We start from the raw sequence: 21,688 nt of genomic DNA, 5'->3' as shown, positions 1-21,688 counted from the left end.
TGCGTAGGATGTCCAAGTTGATGGTCTTAGTGCAGACTCGAGAATCTTTAAAACGTCTGAATCCAAAGAGCTCGGTCCTGACAATATCCCCTTTGGTAGCAAGTCAGTGAGGGGGTCAGATCAGTCGTGAGTTGAGGTACCGAGTGACCTAGTAGATCTCTGTCCCGAAACAGTTTCCTGAGTTAATGAATTCTCCACGCAGTGAGGTTCAATGAGGACAGGTCCGGGTGAGGGACAGCGCCGTTTTGTTGAGTTGGTAGATCTTGTCTGGACGGAAGACGAAGGAAATTGCCGTTCGAGATCCGAAGGAGGGTGGAAAACCATGCTTGACGAGGCCACCAGGGTGCTATGAGTATTCCTGTGGCATCGTCGTGCACAATCTTCAAGACGACTTTCGTCAGTAGAGGAATAGACAGGAATGCGTAAAACCTGAGATTTGTCCATGGGATCATAAGGGCGTCTCCCATCGATTCCGGTCCTATTCCCGCCCAGGAGCAGAATCTTTTGCACACCTTGTTTTTGTGGGTAGCAAATAGGTCTATGTCCGAATGTCCCCAGAGTTGGAATAACTGTATGCAGACGTGATGATTCAGTTCCCATTCGTGGATGAGCGACATGTGTCTGCTCAAGGTGTCTGCTTCCTCGTTGTCGGTCCCAGCAAGATGGACCACCAAAAGGGTTATACCCTTCGGGATGCACCATTCCCAAATGTCCATGGACAGGCGGGCCAGAGCAGTGGACTTTGTTCCACCCTGTTTGTTGATATAGAATACCGCCACTATGCTGTCGGACGTGAGCTGTATCACTTGGTGGCGAACAACTTCCTTGAAGGACCTAAGTGCCTGGAAAATCGCTAGAAGCTCGAGGTAATTTATGTGACTCAGTGACTCTTGGCGGTTCCACATGCCTTGGGATCGAAGCCCCGCGCATACCGCACCCCACCCGACCAGCGAAGCATCGGTATATAGGGTCAGCGTTGGGTGAGGGGTGATGAAGGGGGTCCCCACGTTTAAATTGGCTGGGGTCATCCACCAAGTCAATGTTTGTACAACAGAGCGGGGCATACAAAGTGGTTTGTTGGGCAAATCTCTTTGTGGACAAAAGTTCTTGTTGAACCAGAGTTGAAGAGGATGGAACTTCAACCTGGCATGTGGGACAATGGCAACTGTGGCAGCCATATGACCCAAAAGTCTCTGGATTGAAAGCGCTGTAACTACATTGTTTTGTCGGATCCGAGAAATACAGAAGCAGAGGCTGTCCTGATGAACTGGAGGGAGGAACGCCCTCGCTACCGTGGACTCAAGATGAGCTCCGATGAAGTCTATCACCTGTGTAAGGACAAGGGATGATTTTTCACCATTAATACAAAGTCCAAGATTGTCCAACAGTGTGCAAGTAACCTCAACGGCTGACAGTAGGCTTTCACGGGCCTGTGACACTATAAGCCAGTCATCCAGGTAAGGGTAAACTTGAATGCCCTGAAGTCAAAGATGAGCACACACTGGTGCCATACATTTCGTGAAGACCCTCAGAGCTGTGGCCAAACCAAACGGGAGGACATTGAACTCGTATATGTCGGACCCAACGGTGAAACGCAGAAGACGCCTATGACTTGGATGGATCAAAATATGGAAATAGGCATCCTTTAAATCAAGGGAGGCGAACCAATCCTCTCTCCTCAGCAGCAGAAGGATATTTTGAAGGGTAGTCATCCTAAATTTCTTTGGTTTGATAAATTTGTTGATATTTCGGAGGTCCAAGATTGGACGAAGACCACCATCACGTTTCGGGACCATAAAATACCTAGAATAGAATCCATGAAGCCCTTCGGAGCTGGAAATCCGTCAAATCACACCCTTACAAAGCAGTTGGTGTACTTCGTCCAGTAGCACTGGAGAGCGTGGTGTAAATCGAATCGGGCTCGACGAAGGAACAGTACCGAATTCTATTCTGTATCCGAGCTGAATAATAGACAGGGCCCACTGATCAGATGTGATGGACTCCCAAATGGGGAGTTGGCATTGCAGCTGTTCCCCAAAAGGGAGGGGGAAATGTGGGTGTGGAGGTGGAGGAGAGGTTTGCCCGTCCCATCAGTGTCGATGCTTCTCCGTATCGAAACGTCAACGGTCCTGTGGGAAATGCTGATGGGGTTGTTGCCTTCTGTGTTGCGGCCGTTGTTGCCTGTCTCTGCGGCTGCTGGTAGTGGTAGGATGGACGTGACCATGACCACTTACATTTCTGTTGTCTGGGAAATTCCATCCGTCATGCCGTCATCCAGGATTCATCGATGGACTTTAGTTTATGATCGGTGCGTGAATGAAAGAGCCTGGAGCCATCAAAGGGCATTTCTTCTATTCGCCGCTTCATCTCGTCAGGAAAATTGCAGTTCCGCAACCAGGCATGCCTTCACAGTGAAACGGCCCCCACAAGAGCTCTCGAGTCCATATCCACATGGTGGTGTGCTGTGGATAATTGCTGTATAGCGACTTGCATACCCTCTTTAATGAAAGTCCTAGCCAGATCCCGTTGTTGCTCAGGTAGGGGAGCAACGATGTTATTCAGCCTCTGCATAATAAATAATTGATACCTGGCCAGGGTGGCTTCATAGTTAGACATACGAAGCCCAAATCCTGCAGCCGCATAGACCCTGCATGCCAGGGTATCAATCTTGCAACCCTCCTTGTCTCTGGGGGTGGTATGTCCTCTGGCTTCCCTGACCTGGGATGATTCAACCACCACAGAGTTCGGCTTAGGGTGATGGAGTAAAAAGGGTATATCGCTTTCTCGGACTCGATACATAGATTCGTATCTTCTTACTGTGGGCTGAGTCTGCGAAGGCAAGTCCCAAGGTTGCGTCATCGCCTGCCGCAAAGTTGTAATAAGTGGTAAGACAATTGCAGGTGATTGCTCTCCCCTGACAATGTTGTAGAACTTGTCGGTGCTCGGATCTGGCTGGTGTTGCGCCTTGATCTCGAGCAACCAAACAAGTCTAGACATGAACTCCCCGAACGAGATGTGGGGCTCTTCAGGCGATGATGGTCCCTGAGATGTAATAAGGCCGTCCGGGGAGGTAGAATCAGCATCCAAGTCGGAGTCGGGCCCGAGGTGATACGGCTCCGACAAGGAGGTCCCTGGTGAAGTGGGACATTCGGGTTCGACCCGCCTAAAGGTGGATGGCATATCCTCATGGGCAGACGGCGAGGAACGGTCCCATGGGTGAGGACGAAATCCAAAGGAGTGGTAGTCCTCCCAACCCGACGGGTAGCTGTAGTAGGGCTGGAACCATCCTTCTTTCCGCCTCTTGTCCAGTCAGGACCGAGGTGGTGGTGATGGAGATTGGTCTCGGGCTCTCGCCGTGGGCATAGGAGTCGGAGAACGAGCCCTAGGAGGGGAGTCTTGAATCTCCCCATTGGATATCGACTCGTGATGCAGCTCCTCAGGCAGTTGAGCAGGTAGGCCCTGTTGTGGAGCAGGTTGTATTGGAGACCCTGGTGGGTAACCTGCATCGCCGCTTGAAGCATCGGTACCGATGGTGTTGGTACTGAAGCTGCCGCCGGGATCGATGGTGCTGTCAAACCCAAATCCCTATGCCTCTTCTTATGGGGTGATTTAGCCGCCTTGTCTTTCTTTGCCTTCTTAAGGGCCCAAGATTGATCTGATCCTCCGTGTTTCCTCTTTTCCCGTTGTTTACGCGGGGAAGAGAGAGATTGCTGAGCCCCGGAGGGGGAATTTCCATCATCCGATGGATGCAGCTGAGGATGGGCGGCGTGGGCGAAGGGCATTGTCCGGGCATGCCCGAGGCAGAAGCTGGGCACTGAGCTGACATGGTCGAAGCTACGGCCTTGAGCTTAGCAGATGGAGCATGCGCTGGCCCAGGCTTTACTGCAGGCTGATCTGAATGCATCAGCGCTTGGTCCCATAGGAGTTTTTGCAATCGGTTCTCCTTATTTTTTTGCACTTGCTTAGTAAAAGCAAGGCAATGGCGGCATTTATCCGTCCTGTGCCCCTCGCCGAGGCAAGGCACAAGTCGTGAGGGTCCACCGGGGACATTTTGGACCCACATTCCGCACATTTGTGGAAGGCCGCCCGCTGCGCCATCGCAGAAACAGAAGAATTAGAATATAGGGAAAGAGGGAAAAGTAATATTTTTGTTTTTATATAGGAACAAAGAGAAAAAAGGAGAGATAAAGCTGTAACAAGGGAATGATAACTTGGAATAAGAGCAAGAATGTTAGAACAGTAGAAACAACGAAGAATACTGAGTCAAGCAAGAGACGAACAGGCACAAGGCATAGCGAACGGCGGTCGCAAAAGACTGGAGAAAATGGAGGACACTCCATTCTATATATACTACTGAGGGGGGAGGGGAGCGGAGTTTTCCCGCCAAAACCGTTAGCTTTCAATCTTTTAGCCTAGGCACTGCGCAGGTGCAGCACCCATATGTGTGATGCACAGAGGCCACAACGAAGAAACTGTTTTTTCACTCCTGAACTTTAGGAACCTTAATTCCATCTACAAAATTCCCACAGAGATGTGCAAGGGGTGTGTGTGTGTATATATATAAATGTTCAATACATCCCCCTTCCCATACAGAAGCCCTTGCAATTTGTTGTTGTTGTTAGTCGTAAGGTTGTGCCTGACCCATCATGACACCATAGACAACATTCCTCCAGGTCCCCTTGCAATATATAAGCCCAATTCCACATAAACATACTACTAGGATAAACTTTTTACCAGAATGTAAAACTTGCTTACCCTCTCACCTTCAGGTGATAGCATTGCTAAAATATCATTGGTAAGAACCTTTTCTTCTCCTTCGGCTGGAGCCATATAGGCAAATTCTAGTTTAGAGATTGAGTCAAAGCACTTCCTTAAATGAGGCTGAACAGCTTGTGGATTACGAGTCTGAGCCAAGATCTCCAAAAGCTCATCATTTGATAAAAAGTAAAATCTGTAAATTGCATTTGGAAATGTTAAAAAGTAGAAGTATTTTCATATGCTTGATTTCAAGGTATATGTTAAATGGAATTTGACATATGATTTTAGGCAGCACTAATTTATTTTAAGGTAAATGCACCTCATGTATTTCAATGGAACACATTGGTGAGAATTTTATATAAACTTATATAATAGGGCATTAAGCAATTAATTATAAATTTATAAACTTACATAATATGAGAATTAAGCAAGTAATTAAATTGTGCATTTTCATAGCCAGCATCACTTTAAATAATAAAAAACTTTAGATACCATCCAGCCAAAGTTAAGCAGTTTAAAATTACAGTAGTCCCCCGTACTTTAGTCATTCCTAAAGTACCCGCGAATTTGGTGCCGGAGATGGGTGCCAGGCACCAAGGCAGTGCGGGTGGGAGGTGCAGGATGGGCCGGGCCGGGCCAGGCCAGGGGGCATCCGTGCACAGAGATCGTTTTCTCCAAGCGAGTCCAAACCGATCTCCCAAGGAGGATCAGAGGAAACGATCTCCTTGCGAGCAAGCCATCGCACGGAAAATGCTGTGAAAGACTGAGGCTGCGAATGCTGAACTGCTACTTCACAGGGGTATACTGTATATGCTTCCATTTATACCAATGGCACTCAAAAATGCTTGATGAGATTCCGCACTTCAATTATTTTAAATAAATCCATGGTGTAGATGTCATCATTATCTTCTTACTGAATATTAACTAACCTGGGGAAAATAACTCTTTTGGACTCCAAATAAGCCTCCAGGCATTTCTGAATTTGATCAAGAAGGGCATTGTTATTCTGGAACGTCTCTAAAAGGCCTGTGTCAGAAAAATAAACAAATAAATAACTTTGCATAGTGAAACTTAGTGTGTGTGCTGAGCTGAAAGATGAAGGAAAATAATATGGTTTGTGATATGATGCAACACTTCAAATTTTATACATTGTATTTTAAAACTCTCTATCAGATGAGATTAAACAAGCATACAGTTCCTTGTGCCAGAGCTTCATCAAGCTGACCAGAATAAGAAGCAAGCAGTTTCTCAACAAAATGATTATGTGATGTGGCCAACGTTTTGGGAGTTTGCACATAGGCAGAGCCTGTGTGCAGTGGAGAACTGAGATGGTTTACTGAATGGAATTCTAGAAGTCACGTTGAAATGAGTTTACCAGTTGAAATGAGATTAGAATATGTAGGGAGAATACAAGGTGTGAGTATGGGTGACAGAAAAAGAAAGCAAAGGATTACTGTACCAAAGAAAAATGTGGGTCTGAGATATGATAATTTTAAAAATCATACTAGTAGGTTTAGGCTTAGATACTGCATCCTAAACCTACTAGTCATGCTTTATGCAAATAATACATATTATAGTAATATTAATACCAGGCTGAGTAGCAGCTCGGAGGGCATTAGGCAGACGATTAACTTTTCTCATAACTTCTTTCCAGGACTTATCCACCTGCAAGAACATCTTGGCTTCTGCTGGTAGCTGTCTTTGAATATCAGGAGCACTGAAAATACTTTCCAGATAAAGCCAATTTCTCTGGCACGTCAGCCATTCTTCCTAGAAAACAAGAACACTTTTCAAACAGTCTGCTATATTATAAAATGCAATAGTTAAGAAAAATGAAGTTGGCTTAGTTGTTTATTCTTTCAATCCTCAAGAGACTAACTTTAAAATACAGTTATGTGGGGAAAAAAGCAAATGAATTTGCTAATGCTTCAGGTTTTATGTTTTCTTTCTAAAAATCAATAATAATTCCTGTCCCCTATTCTTGCAGAGCAGGAAGGAAGGGAGCAATTTAGCACAGATAGTACTGAGCTGTTCTAACATTTCAATACTAATATGCATATCTTAAGTTTAATACCAATTATTTATAAGCTCTACAGACTTTTCAAGTCTATTAGCAAAGACCTTTGAGGTATTTATACCCATATCTCCCAAGTATAATAGGGATACATGCATAAATACAATTTCTGGACATTCTCCTTTTCAGCATGGTTAACATTCCTTTGTACTATTATGTCCTGCATTACTCATGCAGCTCTTCCTTTAATATAAGCTCTCAACTTTCTCCTAATTTCTGAAATGAAAAATCCTAAGCCTTTAGCTGATTCTTAAGCAAAAATTCTATTCTCCTGATTGTTTTTGACACTTGGCAAAGCTAACTTTTTATTTTATCCTTCTTGTGGTAGGATAACCAGAAATGTATACAATATTCATCCCTCCCAACAAAGTGATTTCTTACTAAATGGACTAACTCACTTCTACTGTGCTCCCTGCCCAAGAGAATGGGGAAGAAAATGTGTATTTCATGTGGCATTATGGATCATAGTAAACATGACTGTAATAAAAATTTCAAGTGTAGATTCTCAGTTGTTTTCTACCCTGTTTTTAATGAATCACTGGTTTTGGGAGCATTCTTTGTGTAGGCCATGATATGCTGTATCAACATTTTGTGAAAAATGTTATTCAAAATTCCTTTAATGCTATTTTTGCTATTACTTTCATCCCCATTTTTATCTATAATGAAAATAAATTGGAATAACACTTTATGAGTAAAAGCAGGACAATTTCTATCCACATGAACACTGAAGGCATTAATATGATGGTAAATATCTCTTTCCAAACCATTTTGTAACTTTTCCTGTATCTAAGTAATTCAGGATCATCTGCAAATACAGTACTGCCAATGTTCCACTTATACTCTTTTTATGCCCTTTAAGTAATGAACTAAGAATAATCAATATTGCTACTACAGAAGGGCACAGATTATATTAGCCTTTCTAAATACAGTTCTTTCCAGAGGTTCTAGAATGCAATTCCCACAAACACTGACTATTATCCTGCTAACTATGGTTGGTCAGTTGTATTCTAAAACATCTGAAAGGAAGGGCTAGATGAATATAAATAAGATGAGCTGTCATATTATTATTATTATTATTATTATTATTATAACATTTCTATGCCGCCCCTTGCCGAAACCTCGGGGCGGCTTACAACATGATAAAATACATTGAAATACAATAGTACCTACACCTAACTGAAATGTAAACATTATCTCACTATAGGTAAAATTCTCCTTTCTTGTCTTGAAAGGTCATTCCAATGAACTATCAAAATAAAAAAATACATACCAATATACTTAATTTTTCTTACAGAATTAATGAGACTTGTGAGTTACTTCTCTCAAATGGAAAGATAGCCCCAATACAGAAACCTCTCACTATGCAATGTAAGCTAATTTCTAGTAACCTGAAACCAATATGCAATTACAGTTACTAAAAACTGTTTAGGAGGATGCTGACTAAAATTTTAGGCTTTTTCTTTTAAGAAAGACACAAAGACAAAAAGAAACTATTATGGAATGCTCACCAATGTCTGACTGAATAAGGAAAGCTGCTTTTGCCATTCATCAACCCGTGCCTTTAGAGGGCCTACATATCGTGAAGATGCAATTGTTGCTACATTAATAGTGCTATCATCTAGAATGACCTTGAAGAAAAAAAATGAAACAGCTCTTAGAATTTGGGGTTTCCAATGATGCACTGATATTCAGCTAATGTGTGTGCTAAGCATGAAACTGCAGTTAAGTATCAGTGATATATTTTCTAGAGCTGTCAAATAATTAACAATTTTAAGCTATCCAACAAATAATTGTTTACATTAATTTAAACAATTTGCGTGTTTCAAACCTGTTTTTAAAAATACACAAATAATTGTATGAATATATTTTTATTTTTATTTATTTATTTTTCAATTTATATCCTGCCCTTTTCCTCAAAGGGCTCAAGGCAGCTTACATCATTCTCCTCCTTCATCTTATCCCCACAACAACAACCCTGTGAGGTAGGTTGGGCTGAGAGTCTGTGACTGGCCCAAAGTCACCCAGTTGGCTCCATGGCTGAGTGGGGACTAGAATCCAGATCGTCTGAGTCCCAGTCCCATGCTCTTAACCACTACAACACACTGGCTCTATATAATTTGGACTGTAATCCTATATACAATGGGTAGATAACCAGGTGCCTGCCTGATGTTCTGGAGAACAGCTTTCAACAGCCCCATCTAGGATAGCCAATGATCACTGATTATGGAAGATGTAGTACAAAACTTCAGCAGGGCAACAAGTTGCCTCCCTTGCTAAACACGCTAACTTGTAAGTCCCATTGAATCTATGGATGTCTAGTAGACATATATATAGGACTATACTGTTAATAAACAAATGCATAACATTCACACCATTATGACTAAGAAAATCAATCTTTAATATTTTTTTCATTCCTTATACTAACACACCAGTAAAAAAAATGCCTAAATTAAACAAGCATGTGTTTCATCCCTTACTCTAAAAATTAAAATGTGCCTACACTACTTAAAATTAGTCAACTAAAGTGATAATCAATCAATCTACATATTAAATCATAACCCAGTGGCCACTAGATGGTGTTCAGGCAGCACAAGGATTTTTTGGGTTCCTAGATGATAGATAGGAAGCAGCTCTAGCCCCATAACTAGGGATCTATACTTGGATCCACCCACCAACCCTCAGAGCTAGTGCAGAAAGAACAACACCAGCTGCTTTGCTGAAGTTGCTAGAGGGACTTTGGAGAAGGGCATTTAAGTTGGAAGAAGGGGAAGAGACCATGTCACCAAGATACAAATGGTGGTGCCTCAGTCTCCTTCCCTTCTCCTCTGAAATGCTACACTTAGATGGCCAAAATCATATGTTTAAGTGATTTGTGGAGTGGGTAGAGTCCAGAGGCAACCTTCACTTCAATGCTTCTCCTGCTCTCCATAGGATGCTTATAATTTGTCAACTGGATTGCATTACAAAACTTGCAACCCTAATCCTTCCCAATAACAATCCTTCTCATAGAACTGTCAGTTTAAATGCAGGAAAACTCCAACTCCAAAAATTCTATGTGGGACACTCCTACTACTGAATCAGGAAAAAATAGGAAGATACCTTATACTGAGTCAGGCCACTGATCACTCAGCCCTGTATCAACAATACTGGACTATATGGACCAGTGGTCTGACTCACTATAAGGTCACTTCTTAAGAAAGAAGCGTGATTAATAAGCTATGGTGGCATGTGTGCTAACCTGGACAGTGGATCTGTAGGTATCCAACAGGATTCTTGCCCAGCCCTATCTGGAGATGTGTGGGACTGAAACTGGGATGTTCTACATGCAAAACATGTGCTCTATCACTAAGCTAGAGTCTCTTAAAGTTGAAGAACTTTTCAGTCTTCAGTCTGAAACTAGTCACCCTTTTCAATCATAAAGATGTCAAATAAAACATGCCGATAATTAAATGAAGTTTCTAGAACAGGCTAGTTAATGAAATATGTACTTATATAACAATTGTACAGATGGACATGGATTCTGTCAATATAGCTACCAAAAACCAAAGTTAAGGCGAAAATACATATAAACACTATCCAGGAAACTTTCCAGCAAGATTTAACGACAACAATGTAATAGCACAAATAATAAAAGTCAAAAATCATATCAAAACTGGCCAAATATATTTTGGTATGTAGCTTTCATCAGTGCTTTAAAATATATCACTCAGCATTGGCTCTTGTGTTTAAACCATTAGCTGAAGAACTAAACAGTCCTCTTCAAACAGCATGACCATCCTAAGTGAACAGGCAGTTATACTTCAGTATGGTAATAGAAATGCTTTGCTAAAATCCTGCCTGTGAGCAACATCATACAAAAACATATTTCTCCTCTGTTCTACTAAAGCAATCTCAGGTCAGTGCCTGGGTATACTGCCTACTTGTAACCACATGGTCAAAGCTACCGCCTATGCTTTGCTAGTGAGACAAGTCTGTCCTATTTCTCCTTGGCACAGAGATATTATTAAAAATTTATTCTAAATATTAGACATGTAGCAATTAGTCACTGCTTGGTTAGTCATGAGAAATAAGCTTCACATTCAAAATAGACAAAATACTTTGGGGATGTTTTGTCCTCTAGGAATATTTTGTTTGGCCAGCAAGGCAATGATATGCATGTTGCTACAGTAACATTATTCAGTTCTGCCTGCCTACTGGTGAAATGCAACTGCAGATGGTATGGATTTCCTCTCCTTATTTTACTCCCATCCAACATTACGAGTATGAGTTTCTGGAAGGTTCAGGATTTTGCAGAGTATACATAGAGTATACACAAGGGGTATTGCACAAGCATTGCACAAGGGGTTGCAGGGACAAGGACAGCAAGCGGGGGAGCTGTTGCACAAGCAGAAATCCACCCATGTGACGTTGGATTGAACGCTATATCCTCCTCGATTGACTCTCGATGCCAGTGTTTAGAATTGGAAAAGAAGTAATTCAAGCCCAGTTCTAAAATGCCAAAGGACTTAAGCCAGGCAAATATTATATAAGCACTTGCAAGTCTACTGATTTTAATACAAAGGCCAATGTAGCTGAGATGGAGCTGCCATATATATTTCTGTATGTTTCTGCCTCATTACTATACAAAGCAAGGATCTGTTTTTAAAATGAGAATGAATATGCAAAGAAACCTGCTCTGCCTTACCTATGCTGCACTCCATTGCTTGAAGTGCTTTATTCTCAGTCCACCACTTAATATGAAAGTGAACTAGTCTGGAAAGAAAACTGTTGCAGCACAATGGTTTCTCTTCCCATCCTCTGCCTGATGCCTTTCACGTAAAAACAGAACCCTGCTTTATTTGCAAGTGAGGCAGACAAACAAATAACCTACATGACTTAAGAAGGGCTGGACTGAACACAGTTTGAAAACACAGCAGTTAATAGAATAGGACTGAAAAATGATATTACAGAAATATGCCACTTGAGAAAATTAAAAAAACAATTAAAATGCATGATTACTAGAACTGTCACATAAACATAGTACAGTAAGAATTTTAAAAATTTACACATTTTTATTTGATGCTTCCTTGTTAGGTTTTAAAGTATTTTCTAACCTGAATGTCATCTGTTCCACCAAGGATGAATACATCTTTTGAATCGCGATGAGGAAGAACAATGAACTCTGTTGTTTTCCATGCATCCTCCACCTGGAGAGAAAATGAGACATTCTACATTTTGCAAAGAATACTAAAAATAACTTTGACAAACTGAGCTATACAGATAGGCAAACTCATCAGTTAAAGTCCCATTTCACCTGAAAGAACTCTTAACATTCTTGAATTTGTATTATTTAGTATCCCATATTCTATAACTAGCAAGATTTATTATATTTTAACAGAACCGCAAGAAACACAGGTGACCATTTTTAAAGAAATTTGTTTTTAAAGAAATTTGACCACCTGATATGAAAAACAAGCACTTTGAAAAATCCACATTTTTAAACAGTATACTTTAACCAAGGTACTTTACTGGCTAAGCATCTTCACTGGTATGCTAGCCCATCCATATTCAACTAAATGCAGCCACTCACCTTCTCAAACAATCCCTTACTAACTTAGTTGGAAGTAACTCTCATTGAGTTTTTAAGATTTTCATCTTTTACCCTATCTTGATAAGACCTAATCAATTCAATCAAGCTGAAATGAAACATCAGGATTGAGGTCTCCATATAGTAAATAAAGACAGTTTCTTTACTCTTTATCAGTTCAATTTTAGTATATTTCCTAAACATGTAAATTATATTCAAAATCACCTTTTTGAGAATTGTCTCCAGGGATGCTTCTCCTGAAGCTTGTCCAGAAACATCTTGAATCTCCTGAGTGTACTCAAAAGCACCAATCTCAACAAGCCTGTCCAAAGTTAATGGAGTTTCCAGATCTGTTAACTGTGCACCAACTATTTGTTCCAGAATTGCCCAGTGTCTGGGTTTCAAGAAAGGGTTTCTTAGGTCTGTGATAACAGGAAGCTAAAAGAATAGGGTACATACAATCATTTAACTTGAAGTTTTTCCTGTTAAAACTGCACAACTGATTTAAAAACTGGCTATTAAATGTAGACGCATGACAGAAGATGACATATGCTACACAAGCAGTTTCCTTTGGCACCTGTTACTTGTTTTCCATCACATGTAAGTAATTTTTTGCACCACAGAATGATTGAAAAAATTCTAAAAAATCTGGACAGGCTTTATACTAATGAAATGAACCATACTACAAAGGGAAAACAGTTGCTAAAGCACCTAGTTATAGTAACATATTCCTTTCAATCCTAAATCATTGTAGTTACTGCAAATCTCTTATAAGCTTAGGATCTGTCACTATTTTTCTAGAAGCATCCAAATTCTCATATTATTGTGCTGTGCTATTGGCTTAAATCCAACATCACATAAGCACACATGCAGTCACACAACAGGACTTCTTCTTGTTCTCCATCCCTTGCACATCCGCAAAACTGGTCTGGATGGTCCTCTAGCCTTCCAGAACAGATCTGAAGGACAGAGGCTGCAGGGAGGAGGAAAAACTGTTGATCAGCATAATCAAAACTGGCTGGTAGGACAGCCAACTTTCAATACAACCCATTACATTGGAGGGTTTATTTTCTCAAACCCATTATATGTAGGATTGGAGGTTTTATTTTCCAATATTGCACTCATCATTTTGGCCTTATCTCATTATTCAAGTTAGCAGCTCCTCAAACTGCCCTTTAATTTTGTTTTAGGTTTCACTTAGCTTGTAATCTTGTGAGCAAGCACCTGTCTTGCACATTCTTTTGAACAACCCTAATATACTGCTAAAAGCTGGTTACTGCTACTAGTAATAACCTGAATTTCTCATTTGAAAGCAATTCTTACTTTATGCATTTTCACCCTTGAAATGTAACTGAAAATCAGCTTCAGCAATTATTTGTACCTTTTCTTTCATTCTCTCCACCTTCTCCTTGAGTTGTGGCACAACATTATTAGGAGGCAACCCTTTTTCCAACTGATTCACGAATTTGGCATACTTGGAAACCTGAGTATTCAATAATTCTGGATCCAAGGTATCAAACTTACACTGTGAAAAATAAACATACCAAATGTTGTTCAGTCTCTGCTGAAAACAGCATTCATTCTTTCTGTGTTTTAAAACAGTAGGAAAATAACCTTCACAGAGAATACAACAGGCATGAAAAAATCATCTCTTTCAGTCAATAAGATCTTGTGCATGCTTACTCATAAATAAACATGACTATATTCACTGTGGCTTACTCCAAAGTAAGTTTGCAAAAGTTGGCAGCCTTAGAATGTAATTATAGGTATGTGCACTCAGAAATATGTCCCACTGAGTTCAATGGGGTTTACTGTCATCTAAGTGTGAACCAGATTACAACCTCATTTTTAATTCAATGACATTCTTATAGAAACAAGGCCTTCATCTCCAAATGGGGATGAAAAATGCCCACCCTCCAGGCTCAATCATTCTTTCTAATGTGTAAAATGCAGCAGAGGTAGTTAAGGCCTTAGAGAAAGGCTGTGAGATGGAGAGGCCTAGGCACACATTCAGTGTCATATGCTAAATGTGATGAAAGTCTTAATTGAGCATGATATAGTGGCTTGAGTACCTCTTTGCCAAGCAGGTGAGCACTCATGACAAAAATGGACAGATTAGCTTGGGAAATGTGTCAGCTTTCTAGTATTTCAACCACTCAGACCTCCTGGAAAAAAAGGCAGCACCAATTGTTCTGACTAAGTGTATCTACCACAGTTGTAGATCCCAGGTGATATCTACCACAGTTGTCTTAGATAATGTAAGGATCCATAAATGAACAATCCCGTTACCCAAATCAGGGTTATTAAACAAATTCTCCAGTGGATGGATACACAGGCAAAGAGGAGGCAGAGGATGTTCTGATGGTGAGCAAAGTTGCTTCATAAATCTTTTAACAGGCAAAGTCATATCACTTCTCGTTAGGATCCTTGTAGGATATTTCCTTTTTTAGAAGCAATGGCTCCTGAAAGAAGAGCCATGTGTCTATAAGAGATACCTTAATTTGTTATACTGTTTGCTGTAAAATTGGCTAGAATTGTTGTGCTACTTTAGTGCCCTTTCTTCCTGGGAGAAGATCAGCCCATTTGACATTCATCAGCCTCTTGAAAAGTGAAAGGAAAAGAGAAACATATAGAAAGATCACAAACATCCCTGCCTTCCTGGACACTGCCGAGGAAACAGCATCATTCTTTAGGACACATTCTCACATGATACAGGTATATTCCCAATTCCTGGATCTAAGCTATACAGCATAAGCTGACATACAAATTAACAGATTGTCCTACTGATAGAAATGAGATTTTTCACATTAAAAATCGTACAGAACACAAATGCTTGACAGATTTGCAAATGACTTTGTAAGATTTAGAGCAGGTGTGTTAAGTACCTGCATATTATTGCTAAGCACAGTTTATGGTAACAATAAATAAATCAATAATACAAACAATGCTTAGCCATAGAGATTGTACAATGGGCTTTCCGATTTGGAAGCAGAACCTTCCTAAGTGCAAAATTTCCACCATAAACATGGTACATTTCTGGATTAGAGCTAATTTATCAAGGCAACAGCATGGAAATCTGCTGTGCAGATACCAGTAAACTCAATTTAAGAGAAACTCAGCTATTCGGTGTTCAATTTTGTAAGCCTCAAACTTCCACTGTGTCCAGTGTAATATATGAGATAAAGAAGAGTAATAGTAAAGAATGACTTTCTTTGATATAGACACTAACAGATTTGTTTCTCTGTAATAACATACATGCATAATATAAACATATATACTCATAATTCTAGTCCAGGTTGTTTATACTCCATCATTTAAAGAATAATGTATATAATTTACCTCCATCCAATCTTCTTCAAGTATTGACCATTCACAAAGAGAATCCCATAACAGTTGCTTCAATTTCAACTCTGCACAAACTTCTTCTAGAGCATCAAATTTTGTCACTTCCACCTTTAAAGAAAGAATTAGAATAATTTTATTTTCTGTGAATGTACATTTCGGAAGGATCCACTTTACATATTTATTAAGAACATAATTAAGTGCTAAATGCTATGGTCTTGACTGTAAGGTAGGGGGATAGATCAATTTCTTACACATATTTGCCTGAAACAGTTCTTGGCCATCGTACAGGCAGAAGCCCTTACAAGGTGGCATACAGTAATAAAACCATGAAACTGGCATGGAATGAAAAATATAAAAGCATAATAAAATGTAAGAATACAACAAAACTACAACACAGACAGCAATAAAACAAACCACAAAAACAGCAAAAAAGCAGTCATTTTAGGAGAAGAGTAGAAAAATCATGTGCTTTCAAAGGCTTCTTGAAGCCTGCCATGTTAGAGCATGGCAAACTCTTGATGGCAAGTTGTATGTGTGGGGCCACTGAGAAGAAGGCCATCTCACATGTGTTTATCACCTGATGCTGTCACAAGGGAGCAAATGAAAAAGGCCTTTCATGTATATCACACTGTTATTTCCATAACGATAATTTATTAATGGAGCAATCCTGTAGCCTCCTCGCATTCTGAGGTAAGAGCTGATACTTTGATGTCAGGGAGTCCTCCTTCATCCTTGCTATTGGCATGTTGTTTTTTATTGACTAAGTGACGCAGTGGGCAATTTGGGGGCAGAAAGGGGAGGATCAAGGCATTGCTGGCATCCAAGAAATTTTGGCAGTGCTTCAGCCTTTCCTGAAGCACAATTAACTCAGGAAAATCATCCATATAAAGTGAGGAAAGCACAGAAGCAGTCCTAGCTTTTTCCACTTTCCACTGGAGACCCATAATCCTCTGAATAGCGAAAGTTATGGGCAGCCACATTAGATGATGTCCTAAGCTAACTTACTTACTCATGATCTCTGGTATGTATGTAACAAGACAAGATTCTTTAAACTTGAACAATGTGCTAGCAAAGTCCCTCCTGTGGTTGTACAGCAAATAGCAGGGGGTAGTATGGGAGTTGGAATATTTAATTGGGCCAGCTAAATATTGGGAATGCCAACCATCCCAACATTGACCAAAAAAAAAAAAAAAAAAAATCTGCTGAGTTATATGAAATAAAGCCATACACTACTTCAACAACTCAAGCCTGTAGGAGAGTCTCCTATAATTTCAGGATAGCCACTGTTAATAGGTTTTGTTTATCAAAACCTTCTCTATAACTTTAACAGTTACAAGAAAGCAATGTTAATATGTGCATGGATATAATCCTAGGGAGATGAGTGTAAGCCTCTAAACTCAGAGGTTCATAATGATCCAGTGCAAAATGGGAGGAACTAAGGAGGCAGTTACCTCCTCTGCTCCTCCAGCATTGTAATTTCACTCGTTGATCAAGTTTAACTGCTTTAGGAAGGTGTTTCAGAGAGGAAGGAAGCTGGAGAGGTTCCAGGATACCTTATATCTTGGCTTCTCATGTCTCCATCTGTCCCTGCCGTCTTACACTCCTCTCCAAAGTCACCATCTCTGAAAAGCAATTGCTGCAGTTCTTGACATGCCAGGGACAAGGGGGAGAATGGCAGAGGCTCAGGCCCTAGCAACAATCTGGCCTGGGCCTTGGGAACTGAAATTCGGTCCTCTCAGACAATGCCTAGCAGCCATAGAATTGTTCCCTATCTGAGCCAAAAGTTCAGCTAATCAACATGACTTAATTTCAACTTTTGTTTTAATGTGCAGAGGTATAAAATAAACCATCTGTTAACAAACAGAAACTAGGTGATAAAATTTAGAAGTAAAGATTAAATGTTTACAATTACATGGAAGAGACTTGGCAAGGTACAGAAAGAAAATGAGAGCAAAACTGAGCCTATAAACACAGTGAGTCACAGCAGCAACAGCATTTGCTCTTGCTTACAAAGGCAACTAACACAACAGTGCAACTCCCTTCTGTCTGTCATTATACTGCAGATGCAGAAACGATTGTGCTGCTGAGCTGTGTGTAATGATGCACTTCATCCAGAAGAGTGCTGTTTATCCCGTATTTCAGCAGAGCTGGGGCTTGCAATGAGGACATTCTGAATAGCAGGGAGGAGGACATTCTGAGTAGCACCTGCCATCACCATCTCCTGCCAGAAAATCAGGTTTCCCTGCCCCTTCTCAGTTTATCTACAAATTCTCACAGTAACTGGGAGAGATGGCAGGGGGTGGGAACAGGAGTGGGGAAAGGACTACACAACAAAGATTGGACAAAGATTTCCCCAACAAAAAATATATTGTTGTAAACTATTCCTGTTGTAATACAAAGTATTTTGGGGTGGCCTGGCCTAAATGGACAATTAAGACCCATTTATTAGAATGGGTCTGCTAAAGGGAATGTCACAGCAAGCAGCCTTTTGCGGGGTGTGGTTGTATGGACTACAATATTGTGCTTCTGCATTTCAAGTTTTGCTATTATGCTGCAGATTTTAGGACCACTGTGGAGTATACAAAAATAATTATAATGTATTACATTTATATGCCATCCTTAACCCAAAGAGCTCAAGGGAAAATATGTGGTTCTTCCACAACCCCAATTTCAGTCTCACAACAATCCTATGAGATACATTTGATTGGAAGACAATGACTGGCCCAAGAGCATGCAGTCCCAATTTTAGTTCAGTCCTTTAAACATTCCACCATAATAACTCATGTTGTGCTTCACTTTGCAAATTATACTGCAAACTTACATTTACAAACAATTACCTTAAAATTCTTTTGATAGGATTTATACTGGAATGCACGTTTCTGCAGGTCATCAAGAATGCATTGCATTTCTTCTAGAACTTGTCTTACTCTATCTTGGTCAGCATTTATATCCAAAATTTGTGGATCCTATTAAAAACAAAACTAAATTGCTTTAGCATTATCCTTTAGCTTTCATAAAAGCTTAAATAAAAGTGCTACAGGTCAAACTAGTATAATTAAATTCAGTGAGACATATGATCCGTGTCTAATATGGAGTACAATACATATACAGTGAATTCTCTTTTAATCCCTGCTACACTGAGTGCCAGACCATCTTGTTCAATTTTTCTGATTATTAACTGCAACAAATAGTCAAGTAATTCATCACTCTAGTTCATGGCCAAATAGTTTAACTGAGCTGAGTTACATAATAAATGGAGGATATTGTGAACACCTCTGTTACTATTCACACTGGGAAGAACAAGGCTGAAAACCTTTTGCTTGTATCTTTTTCTTTGATTTAGATGGTGAGCACACCCCATATTGCCAACCTTTCAATTTTTACTCAGTTCAAAATAGCTCCTGTTAAAAACTATTTGCCAAATAGGGCTCCAAAATTTCCTATCATTATATCATAAAATAGATTTTTGAAACGAAATCAAAACTAATTTCAATGCTCACTCTAAAATCAGGAAGAGTTAGTGGACATCTTGCTGGTACCTTACCTATGAAACTGGCTTACACTGAGTACACAGGTTCAATAATCCTAGTACTATCTACCTGGTTAGGCATTGGTTCTCCAGAATGACAGGTAAAGACCTTTCACAGATTTGATATCCAAGTGGTCCTCATGGAAATGTCAGAGATTGAACCTGTGACCTTCTACAGGTAAAGCATGAATTCTGTCACTGAGTTACAGCCCTTCATGTGCCTTCCTTTTTGTGCTTGGCACTGTAGGAAGCTAGAGGTGACAAATCACTAAGACACAAAAATAACAGAAATCTGTAATGGCAATTTGTTAATAAAAAGACATGAAAGAATGCTTATTTTTATACCTGAGCTTGCTGTTTAACAATTTTAACTTCTTCATTTAGTTCATGAAGATCTATTTCTAAAAGTTGACAGAATCTAACAATGCTGGCATCTCTTTCTCCAACAGATTTATCAATTGCATTGCGAACTGCAACAATGGATGGTTTCAGACTTGAAAACAAAGCAAAATCTTCAGGTGGAGCTGGTACTACATATAGTTCAATAAGCTGATACATCTTTGTCACCACTGTTGATTCTTCTTCAAGAGTTTCAATCTGAAGGTGTGAGGAAATAAGTTGTTCTTCATTTTGTGTCAAAAACACACTTTTCATGAATTATCTTATCAAAGGTAATATCACTGGTAATTCTAAATTTATTTATTTATTATTTTTTTCAATTTGTGTGCCACTGCAATAGTCCGTATTTAGGATCTTGGTGCAGCTCACAATATAAATTGCTGTGAAATGCCAAATTAAATGTAGGAAGAAAGACAAGGGAGCTCCAGATTCTTTTAAGTTACGTAAAGATAGAGAAAGGTAGGGAGAGGTACACCTGGGGGTAAGAATGGTCAAAGGCTTATGCACCTCTATTGAGAGGGCAGGGCTAATAGCTCCCAAGAACAGCCTTCCAAAAAATGTAGGCAGAAGGCTAGACTATAAATCATGTCATCTTTTATGCCTATATACTAATACCTGGAGTATGGGAAACAAACACACTCTTATTATAGGAGGAAGACTGCAACCTGAGAGGTGTAACTGAAACTTGGTGGGCTGACTCACCAAGTTTGATAGGAAGAAAATGGATGCATTCAAAACATGGTATTGGAGGAGAGTTTTGTGACTATCATAGACCAAAAGGGAGATGAACGAGTGGATCTTAGATCAAATCAAGCCAGAACTTACATTGGAAAGAAGCAGGGAAAGTTAAAGGCAGAAGAAAAGGAATAACAACCATGAAATGGCTCAGTTCCATAAAGGAAGCCACAGCCTTACGTTTACAATAGATGAGCAGGGCCATCAAGCTCAGAACCTTTTGGAGGACATTCTTGCACAGGGTTGCCATAAGTATGAGCCAACTAGACAGTACATAGCAAAGTACAACAAAGATAAAAGAGCAAAGGGAGAAGGCCAAAACAAGTGAATTTCAGTTGTTTCTCATAGTTGCAGTAGGAAGTACTTGTTATGTTGGTAAACACTCTCTAGTAGAAGCAGTATAGTGAACATACCCGTTCTTGTATTTCATCAAGGAATGTCAAGCTCAACACATATTCTGTAGTTGTAGTTGGAAGAAACTCAAGTTTAAATTTAGCATCATTTGCCTCAGCTAGAATGGCGGATACTTTTTTCTTTGCAATTACAGGAAGCATTCCATTAATAACCTGGAATGAAAATTTAGACGACATTAAATGCACTGGAAAAATTCAGGAGAGAACGTTTCATTAAAAGTGATGTTGCTTAACTTACATGAATGAGTTCCTTATTCTAGATTATGCAGCTTGTAATATATAAACATTATGGGACATCAGTTAATTGGATAGCATGTTCCATTTAAAAAGAAAAATAACACCTTCACCACAATTCTAATTCACATTTCCTTCATCATTACTAATTTTGCAAAAACTCTTCTAATTGCTATTTTCTATCCTCCACTTGTTTCCCTTTCAACTGATATCCTCAGCAATCCAAACGTTGCATCCCAAACATCACTATACATGTTATCTGGCATGTATACCCACATTTCTGCATACCCATAGAGCCCCCTAAGCAAGCAAAAATGACCATCCAAATTCAGTATTGTTAGGAATAACAGGTTTACCTCCAAACAACGCTTTGGTGATGGAATTAGTTTGTCTTTCAGCTTTTTAGCATCTATGAGTAACAAGCCCAGGTTTCTTTTCTGTCTTATTGCCACAGCTTCTTTGTGTTGTTTGTGATACTTCTCCAGTTGATCAGCAAAGAATTTAACATCTGTTTATTATACATGGAATGTGAAATACAGTTATACATTTACAGATGCTTTGTACATCTTCTCAGCTGTTTGTCTGTATAGTCACAAAGTTGCGTCCAACCCTTCAAAGCCCCATGGGCAACATTC

The 21,688-nt window shown here is 39.9% G+C and overlaps 1 protein-coding gene across 9 annotated transcripts in view; it reads right to left on the bottom strand.

Moving 5' to 3' along the window:
• The window catches only part of DNAH6 (dynein axonemal heavy chain 6), a 171,264-nt gene that overhangs the window by 117,676 nt on the left and 31,900 nt on the right, over positions 1-21,688 (bottom strand). For 8 of the 9 annotated variants that reach the window (XR_006416059.1, XM_044443962.1, XM_044443963.1 and 5 more), the window contains 12 exons: positions 21,410-21,561; positions 20,820-20,972; positions 19,618-19,869; positions 18,581-18,709; positions 15,738-15,851; positions 13,780-13,923; positions 12,624-12,836; positions 11,926-12,018; positions 8,341-8,460; positions 6,348-6,528; positions 5,688-5,784; positions 4,756-4,951 (listed from right to left, as the gene is read on the bottom strand). Coding sequence is in view for 8 of the 9 variants with exons in the window: in XM_044443962.1 (XP_044299897.1) it covers positions 4,756-4,951; positions 5,688-5,784; positions 6,348-6,528; positions 8,341-8,460; positions 11,926-12,018; positions 12,624-12,836; positions 13,780-13,923; positions 15,738-15,851; positions 18,581-18,709; positions 19,618-19,869; positions 20,820-20,972; positions 21,410-21,561 (1,844 nt within the window). In the remaining variant the exon portion in view is untranslated. The remainder of the gene's footprint in view (positions 1-4,755; positions 4,952-5,687; positions 5,785-6,347; positions 6,529-8,340; positions 8,461-11,925; positions 12,019-12,623; positions 12,837-13,779; positions 13,924-15,737; positions 15,852-18,580; positions 18,710-19,617; positions 19,870-20,819; positions 20,973-21,409; positions 21,562-21,688) is intronic. The other variant, XM_044443961.1, reaches the window with a different exon arrangement.

Source organism: Varanus komodoensis, unplaced genomic scaffold (assembly GCF_004798865.1).
Source record: "Varanus komodoensis strain SLA01 unplaced genomic scaffold, ASM479886v1 scaffold43, whole genome shotgun sequence".
In the NCBI taxonomy this organism is placed as follows: Eukaryota; Metazoa; Chordata; class Lepidosauria; order Squamata; family Varanidae; genus Varanus; species Varanus komodoensis.
The sequence above is the reverse complement of the archived record's forward strand: the minus strand, read 5'-3'. Positions and strand labels throughout refer to the sequence as shown.